The following is a 10,119-nucleotide window of genomic DNA, read 5'->3' as shown; positions in this document are numbered from 1 at the left end:
ATAACATCACTCACAGATTCTGTGGGCTTTAAACAAATGTATCATCTCAAAAGCAAACGATTCTCGATGATTGTATTGACAAAATAGCTGACAAGTTAAGTGGCTCAATTCCATTAGCTTGATATCAATATTGACTTTTCAGAAACCTTGCTACTACCAGATACCTGCTGAATATATAAACATAAGTGACCTTGGGATAATGCCAGGGGGGGGGGATAAGCAGTCTTTGTTTCTCAAGTGAATATGGGGGTAACAAAAAGTTACATGATCCAGGGATCTGTAACACAAAGATATATGAAAGAACCACACTGATTGGTCCCTGGTCAGTATTTTAAATCAAATGCGCATGTATCATAGATATTGATTGGTCATTTCATTTAGCGATTGATCGCTATTTGTTGTGTTATGATACACAGATTACTATTCTTTGTGTTATGAAACCCAGATCACTCTTTTTGTACTCTTCTTTTCCACCTTTCTTTCCCCCTAATCTTTTTTATTTTGCACTACTTACATATAGGCCAAATTGTTCCCCTGACGCACGTCCCTATAATGTTGACCAAGGAGTGTTTCATTGACATTTTTGCCTGACAAGTTGTCAGATCTGAACAATTTCCTTAATTCTGATTGGCTGAGAGGCACTGTTACTATGGTAACTGTTGAATATAACATGTTGAATAAAACAAATCCTTTCATGAAATGCTCTCCAGAGCATGAATGTAGCATGACTGATGGTGACCATAGCATGACCTTTGTGACCTTAGTGTGATAGAATGGTTGACCATATCATGATTAATTTTATTGCAAGATTAAAACAATATGTAGTTGCTGAATGAGTTGTTACTACAGTATCAAAGTTGTCTACTGTACAAATGGTGAAGGGAGGGGGTGGTTACACATTTTGCTTGTCAGATTATATCTGGGACAAAAATGTTCACAAGTTGTAGAGTTGATAACCTACCACTTGTTTTCAAATTAAGATTTGGAGGAGGGAAAAATTCACCAGAACCAAATTTAAAACAGTGAGCCTGTCCAAAGTCCCTGGTTCAAGCTTGCTTTCACTTGCATGAAATCCATTGGATGTCCTATTAAATGGGTACAGTTGGCTATTTATCATTGGTAATTTGGCCAGTAAAGTAACAATCATGGATAACTCAGTGTGATTGATCATGGCAGTTAATATCGATTATAGAACCATCATCAATGATATAGTTTATGTAACTGGGCCTGGGAGAATGTATATTAGCTGACCCATGTTCTGGGAACGATCGAACTCCAATTAGAAGGAATAACTTACGATGTCACAATATCAAGTTCTTATGAATTTTTTATCATAAATCAAGCCGTCATAAACGACATCTAACGTATATATGGTGAGCCTTCTCACAGCCAATCAAATGTAAGATTCAGTGGCTTATAAAAATGATTGTAAATGTGTGTTAGAAAGGAAGGCCCCGGTTGGCACGTTAAGTCACTTTGGCCTGTATTCTGGAGTCAGGTTTGATGTAAACTGTGGTTCAAAGTTTTGGTTGAACTATGGATAGCCAATTGTGACACACATCTTCAATGGTACAGGTTTAATTTATCAGCTTAACTGACCAATGTAAAACTATCTGGAAATGGTAGCTAAAACAGTTTTCTTCATCATTAAAGCATGGGGAATGAGCACAGTAAACATTGGAAATATACAAATTTTTGACTTCCCATAATTTTAGCACACAGTTGGATTGTGGTATAAGTTCAAACTGACTTCAGAATATGGGCAATTGTCCATAGCAACCCATGACTTCCCAAAATGATATCACAACTACAGTATATTACTCAAACCACCAAATCTCATTTCTAACATAATGTACTCCCACAATAACTATTCTTATCTTGTCAGATCAGGATAACTTTATGTTCTATACAAGTTGTAAAATACAATATGATATGGTCAGCCAGGTCCTTACTCATTAGAATGAGTTTAACTTCAATGGGAAAATTATGAAAATTATGTGTGAGTTACATTTTTCAAAACTCTTTACCAGATAGGAATTGCCTCTAATCTCCACTGAAGAGCTTTTTTCTGTGTTTTCTGTAAATATGTAACTTCTAAATAAAAAAAAAGATCTATGAAATGCTACTAACTCTAATATCTACTTTGGAATGGTTACAAGTTTTGGGTGAAAAATAGTAAAATTGTAAGCAACTGTCAAGTCTTTAATATATATATATATATATACAAATATATAAATTGTGTTTTGAAATATTTCATTCATCTTGGTGTAAAAGTTAAAACGTTCTATCTACTTCAATGTATTGTGTATTTGACTATACAAATACATATTAGAATAATGTCATTGATAGTATTAAATACTTTTTCCTAGGTAAAATGGCACTTCTTAAATATTTTCATCATGTTGTTAAGTCTTCTTATGTATCTGGACGAGTCAATAAAGAATAAAATTACAGTGCATTAAAAATTAATAATGGAAAACTTAAAGAATGTGACTTGAGGTTATCCTGGGGCCCATTGGAGAAAGAGAAACGCAACTCGAAAATCTTATGCAACTCGAAAAAATCTTGCGCAACTTGAAATTCGACCAATCGACAGTGCGCATTTGGGACTTGCGATTGATTTGTTGGCTTGCGTTTAAACACAACTCTTTCTGCAACGGGCCCCTGATGATTATGGTAATAATAATAATAATTGGATTTATATAGCGCTTTTTCCAGAGGATACATAGCACTGTTGATGGCATAAGACAAGTTAAGGTATATAATTATATAAGTGTGTTTTGAGACGTTTTTTTGAAGAGGTCAAGAGAAAAGAGGTTTCAGAGAGATGGAGAGATGCTAGTAAGTCTAACATCTACTTTGAAAGTTTTGGGTTTCAGTAAATCACCAACACCAAGGTAGAAAGGGAAGGGTGTGGCGTCACTCAACTGACTGGGGACCTGAAGCATGTTCAATGCAGACGATACCAAGTTTGTCAAAGTTGATTTTTAATCGTTTGTTGTAATTTATTGTTCCATATTTAATGATGCTACTTAAAACATATTATGTATGTATGTAATGAATTATCATTGTCAACGTACAGTATTTGTTGTTTCATTAAATGATCTTAAACATTTTATTCAGTATAAAATAGAAAAGCTTTCTTGCCTTGCTTTATTGAGTACTTCATTTTTTGTTGAGGGCAATGAATTGGATAACGTCAATAAATACTCCAATTCAAGTATGTTTGTATGTGTGTGTTTTTAAGAAATGCTATTAAATGATTTAATATGGAAGTATTGAAATATGAATGTGATAGCATCACAAGATTAACAGTTGTTATTAATGAAAATTCAGTTTATATTTCAAGAATGCTAAAGAGTGTATGATACATGTGGAGTAATAGGCACGGATGGGGGGGGGGGTGATTCGAAAATGCACATTTGCAGCAGGTAGAATGCAATATTTGGGCACCCTGTAATATGAGCAAAGACATGTTGTTTTTTTTTGCATGTCAAAGTTTTTTAGAATTAATGTCCAACAACTTTTCTGGTTACTTTTTTGTTGTTTTTCTTTATTTAGTGGTGAAATTTTTCACCCACATTCTCACCCCATTTTAATTTGACTTCCGCCAAAAAAAAGGTAAAGGAAAAAATGTTTTACTTCCTGACGAAAGTGATTATGAAAGCAATAAATTTGACACCCATAAACATATCTTCATCAACCCGGCATCCTCGCTTCCAAAGTTCCATGAGCCCCCCCCCATCTGTACCAGTGCTAAAACCAACTGTAAAATTTCAAAATTACTGAATGACCTCTGTTGCCATGTATACAGTATATAATTATGAATGGGATATGAGGTGAAAACAATGTTAGCATTTTACTGAATGAGAAATTAGAGTATCACGCAAAAAATTAATTGTTAATTTTCGAGGGCTACGTTTCGCAACCTACTACCTAAATCTGTAATATTGGATTAGCATAAACATTGCAATGAATGGAGATTTTTTGAAGGCTCTTGACCGCTGTGTAACTTATTCCCCCCTGATCACATAATGATCTTACCCAGACAAACAACCTTTAAGAACATGGATTCTATATTGGACCATTTGGAATATAAATTAACACAGGTAAGCAAGCTTAATCTTGGAACAAATGTTAACATAAAAACAAAGCACAAGTAAACAAATATCAGTCGGTTGATATGTGGCAATGATTTGTCAGGAAAATATACACAACAATATTAAAGCTTTAGTTAGATTGGGGGAAAATACATTTTAGGGATTCATTTTAAGTTGATATGAGAGTAGTTTATCTATACATACATGTATGAGAAAGTATCGCAAAGAATTCTCTGGTTTTCATAGAAAACAGGATTATTGGGTGGAACCAGCCAGCCTTCTCCTCTACATCCTTACTTCAAAATATATTTTATAAATCACATACACATATAACAGACCCACAGATACAAGATTCTCTAAAGAGGTTTCGGTACAAACCCATGGACTATGCAGAATTTGATTCATCCCGCTTCAATGAGTCATGCTTTGCCATAGCGCGCAATTATTATCAAACTTAGTGTACCCAATGAAATAAGTGTAATTATGTACACAAAGTCTGCATTCCATGGTTTTGAACCATGGTACAGTTGAAACCTCTTTTGAGAATATAGGCCCTTGATATGATTTTACCCAACATAGACTTTATAAAAGATCTTTTAGAGACCTTTATAGAAAACATTTGTCATTACAGCAAGTGGAGTTTTTCTACAGTGCATGCTAGATAGAATGGAATGCACAAAACTTGGCCATTACTAATTTTTCAGTGATTTCCAGTTTAGTGTAGAGAGCTGGTGTTGGTGTTGCAACATCACCCACAACACTCAAATTGAAATGAATTCGGTTTTGTTTCAATACCACACATAACACTCAAATTAAAGTGAGTCTGGTGTTTGAACATCACACACAACACTCAACTCGTGAGGTTGGTTTTTTAACACCACACACAACACTCAAACTGAAGTGAGTTTGGTGTTAGGGATTGATGTCACTCAGTATTTAGCTTTCAATAATGTAGGTTTGACTATTGACACCCAAATTTGGTTCTGAAGCTTATTTCAGCGGGCAGATTCACATTTTTGACACCAACACCTACATAACTACCAAACTTCCTAATCCCCATTTATCCTGCTAGGAATGTGTTATAAAAATATCAATGTCTGTATCCACCTAATAATATTCACAATCACTATGCAGACACTTTCTACAATGCAGACAATATTTGTGACCAACCACCCCAAAACCACTAATAAGTCACGAACATTTTCTGTTTATGGCCAAAATAGTAAATTGGTCTTCAAGAAGCCAAAATTCAAAATTATGCTTGTCTGAAGAAGTATTTCTTTATACTGTAAAATTTAGAGTTGTAAAGTTGAATAGAGAACAACAAGATACATGAGTTTCTTTGACACAAGTTTTTGTGGAATGATGGGAAGTTTCATTGAAATGGCACAGAGCGAACATCTCAAGCTTGAGTGAACACAAACTTCAATTTCAAATGTTGTTTTCTCCTTATTTTCTGAAGCTCTCACTTTGTTTTCTCCTGCATTCAATCAAGTATTTCAGTGAGTTATTGTTGATAAAGTTTGACAAATCATATATCATTTTTAAGCTTAGGATGTGCTTGTTCAAACTCAATAAAAATCTCAAAATTCATTTTGGGCGACTTAGTGTTGGTTTTGGGCTGGCTTGTCACATTTAGTCCAATGCCCTTCAAAGACAAAAGAAAATTGGAGAATCACAAAAAAGGTGTCACCCTGGACTCTGTACAAATAACATATTTGCAATTTTATGTTTAGTCCCAATGTTCTAAGCTTTCTATCATGATTTGACTTACATTTTCAAAGGAATTGGTGTGGTGGAGAAAGTGTCTGCTTAGTGATTGCAAAAATATGCTTATCTTTAGTTTAAAGGTAAAAAAAAAAGGATTTTCAATACAATGGAATTCATATAATCTAAACCACTACAACATTTTTCATTCAAATCAATTATAAATGAATTTGGATGATGATGAGTGATAAAGATTCCTTGAAATATGCCCTGTAAATGTGCTACATCTCTAATCTTTCTATTTCATTTTTTTTCAGTAAAATCAAGATATTCCCATACATGAATTGCAGGAAGCTTTGGTATAAATGATCTCTTCATCATGATCCATGGAAACCAAAGCACATTAAAATGATATTGCAAAAGTCATCAGGAGGTGTTCTGGTAATCACACCTCTGTTTAATTATCATACAAACTAGAAGTTTAAACGACACACCTATGGAATGCCGGGCTTATAAACTTTTCTTCCGTATTCGTGGCAAAGATTTATTTCGAAATTTACTTATCAAATTCATCATATTTTTGCATTTTTTTAGTACTTCCCATTTCCAAACACAATTATTATTTTTGGACAATGTTTTGCTGTAGAATTGAAAAAAAAATCTTTACTTGGTGAAAAACTGGCTCTCCATAAAAGTGTGACTGAATTAACCCTGGGTTGACTAAACTATGGTGTTCAGAATACCATCCATCATGGTAAGTTTTGTTGTCTTTAATTGGAAAATTTTATTTACAAATTGGAAACGTTTTATAATTCATGAGCAAATATACTATGAGCTTGATTCATAAAGCTGTTTTTTTTAAGTTATACATTATCTTACCAATAACTAAGAAGTAGAAGAGTCAAAGTGCAAGCCCAAAGCTTTTTCTCATAATTCATACTGCTTCTGATAAATTAAATAAGTGTTGCTGTATTTTTGCTAGTTCATTCAAAATTGTTCAAATCTTTCTTTTTTATTATTTCATTCACAGAAAATATGTATGTTAACAAGCTTACTGTAAAATATCACCTACTTGTAAATAATTAATTGAATTAAAGAATTGGATTGCCATATATGCATATCTTTAAAAACAGCTATATGAATCATCCCTTAGGATCTTATTCTGAACTCTTGTTTAGATTAAACCCTGGTTTAAAGTTGTGGTTTAACTATGGAGAGCCAATTGAGGCACAACTCTGTTCAGTTTATTAAATCTTATGAAGCTCATTTATAACTGTCTCGGAATGATAACTGAAATATTTTCTACATTGTGAAAGCAAAGGGAAACAAAATAGTAAATACACAAAATATACAGTATAAGCAGAATTTTTTAGTTTTTGGCTCCCATAATTTTAGCACAAAGCTAGACCTTGGTCTAACTTAAACCTGACTTTAGAATATGGGCCTTAGTCTTTATCTGACTTCAGGGTCCAGTATCAATTTATTTAATGCCACTAAAGAAAGCCCTCTGCTTGTGTGTATGAGAACTTTGATAATTTGCTTTTTTGATCACACTAAATATAACCAGACAGAGTAAAATTTTTATTTAAATGGTATTCATAGACAAGCAATATATTGGGGTTATTCAAATGGGATCATTTCTGCATCATTTGCCACAGTCATGTATTGCAACTTGCGCAAGGTAGAAAATAATACATGAAATTCTTTGCTTTAACTTTTCACAGAAGCAAGAAAAAACAAAATACTCTTCAAGTTTTTGGTAGAACACTAGAGAAACTACACCCATTGTTTTCTGTCAGAGCGTGGAAAATCAGGTATGTGCTCGAAATGTTAAAATATTCCTAGAAAATACAAAAATGACAGGAAAGGCCATGCTGCACTAGATTTATAGAGATAATTATTGCCAATTGATGAGACGTTTCATCGTGAAAACAGTTCTCCTTCCTTAGATAACTACATAAATAAACTTGTCTGTTTGTGGTAATGGATGATGATCTTCTGTGCCATTCACCAGTTAAAAAATATATCAGACAAAACGATGAAAATTACGGTCATGTTTTTTATATCGTACTTTAATAAAAAATCATTTGACAAGAGTTAGTCAGTTTTGCCTCAGATGGTAAACATCTATAGGTCACTATTACTGCTCTCATCTGTGAAAAACTCAATTACAGTATTCATCATCTTTTACAGTGTCATACATAATCTTTATGAAGAAAATGAATTTGAAGAAGTTAGAGCTTCCCCTATTTCATAAAATTGTACACTTTTGTAGGAAGGGGGAAACAAGGGGTAAAGGAAAAAGACCTGTAAATACATTGACATCCCATTCTAACCCTGTAGACTCTCAAATAGGATTCAACAAAAAAAATGCAATAATTATCAAAACAGAAGTATATGCAGCATGGCCCAACATCAATATCAATAAATATTTCATATACATGTAACATGAACAACAATATGTGATCTCAAAAAAGATATAGTTTCATATTTCTGTACACATAGTATATTCATCAACTATAAACCTTCAGACGAGATTCCATGGTGTACACAAGCAGAAGAAAGATTGCTCAATCGAAGTGATTTGCACGAGATGGCCGCTGTTTGCTCCCAGCAGAAGTACCCACGGATATGGTATGAAAATACATTGTACATAAAGTGGAAAAATGACGTAACATTTTATATAGATTGTGTAGTCTCGAGAAAGTATCTTGAAATAAGAATGCTTTACACACAAAATAAACAGAGCAGTTAGAATCTGTATCTATCCGTGGTTGTCGATATCATGGCTAGATGTAATTATGCTATAAATGAAGTATGCTGCAAGAAACTGAAAGGTATCATCTCTAAAACACCTTGCCCATGTCACAAGTCCGTATCAAAACTACTTTGGTTTTTCACACCGTCTTTTGTATCTGTTGTCTTTGCGGTAGGAGGAGGGGGAGGGGGGAGCATGGTAGGTCTTTGTATCGCTGCTGATTTAGGTTTGCTGTTCGGCGATGGGGGATTCGGTGACAGGACAGTCCCGTCGACACTATCCCGCCCCGAGCCTGGACGCTCCTTGGTAGGACTAGGTACTGCAACTATGGGTTTATCGGGCTTGGTGGGTTTTTCGGTGATGGGTGGTTTGTCAGCGATGGTGGGCTTCCCCGCAACGACCGGTTTGTCGACCTTAGGTGGCTTTCCCGCGACAGGGGGCTTATCGGGAGGGCGTTCGGGCTTGGATATTGAGCCATTCGTTGTAAGCGGGTTGGACTCGCTTCCTTTCCTTGTTAACTCGGGACTGCTATGATTGTTTTGAGTGTTCTGATTGGACGTCTGTGTTCCCGGAGGCTGGGTATTCCGCGTCAAGCTATTTGTCGGTGATGGGCTCGGCGATACACTGACGGGTGGGGGAGGGGCGTGGGCTCTCTTTACTGACTTCCTAGGAAGTGTAGAGTTTCTGATGGGTCTGGTAAAAAAATAATAATCACAAAAATTACAAGTTAATTCACATAGTACTGCTAATTATCAATTTGTTTGTAAATTCAGCATTTTGCACATAAATATCAACTAGTTGCTCATCAAAATGCATGATTTCAAGAAAGAGACACATCATGGTTTAGAACAAAATGCATTGAAAGAAAACAATATCACATAAACGTCAAATAACAAGTAAAACCCAGACCAAAGGCACACAAGTTTGAAACTTGACAAAGACAAAAAAATGAACAAAATAAAAACAACACCACAAGAAATGCAACACTGGATCATGAGATATAAAATTACATGAATGAGCAGAATACAATTTTTTTAAAACAAAAGGAAGAAAATAAGAAAGGAAAAAGAAACCAATTGAATATTCAATATCAAGCACATAACTACTATCACTGGCTCCACAGTTTATATGAATAATTATTACAACACAATGGCAAAGAAATGAAAAGACATAGCTCAATGAAACCAATCTATTACTTAACAAAATAATCTCAACATTGCTATGTAACCAAACTTGAACCAAAACTAATGTCATCCATGACAAAATAACTTAATAATGTTTGAGTGCATTTGAATGAAAAATGTAAATAATGAATTATGAATAAAAAATGAGCATGGGAAATTGGGAATAGGAGCAGAATAAAAAACTCATCCATGCAAAGATGTGATAGCAAGATATGCAGGTGACATGAAAATGATCACATTGAACATCATGAAATATGATGAAATAACAATAAAGATAGGAATAGAGATAAAGGGGGTATTCGGGGGGGGGGGATGTTTTAAAATGCATGCAAGGGCGTTAGCGGGGGGGGGGGGGGGGTGCACCTTCCCT

General features: G+C 34.5%; 1 protein-coding gene across 3 annotated transcripts in view; it reads right to left on the bottom strand.

Annotated features, from left to right (window-relative positions):
* Positions 1–4,840: 4,840 nt before the first annotated feature.
* Positions 4,841–10,119, bottom strand: part of LOC121422290 (rho GTPase-activating protein 17-like) — a 69,437-nt gene continuing 64,158 nt past the window's right edge. For 2 of the 3 annotated variants that reach the window (XR_005971143.1, XR_005971144.1), the window contains exon 17: positions 9,171–9,258. Coding sequence is in view for 1 of the 3 variants with exons in the window: in XM_041617227.1 (XP_041473161.1) it covers positions 8,673–9,258 (586 nt within the window). In the remaining 2 variants the exon portion in view is untranslated. Of the gene's footprint in view, positions 9,259–10,119 lie in introns of all 3 variants that reach the window. The other variant, XM_041617227.1, reaches the window with a different exon arrangement.

The sequence above is a fragment of the Lytechinus variegatus genome, chromosome 10, assembly GCF_018143015.1.
Source record: "Lytechinus variegatus isolate NC3 chromosome 10, Lvar_3.0, whole genome shotgun sequence".
Lineage (NCBI taxonomy): Eukaryota > Metazoa > Echinodermata > Echinoidea > Temnopleuroida > Toxopneustidae > Lytechinus > Lytechinus variegatus.
This window is presented reverse-complemented; position numbering and strand designations above follow the sequence as displayed.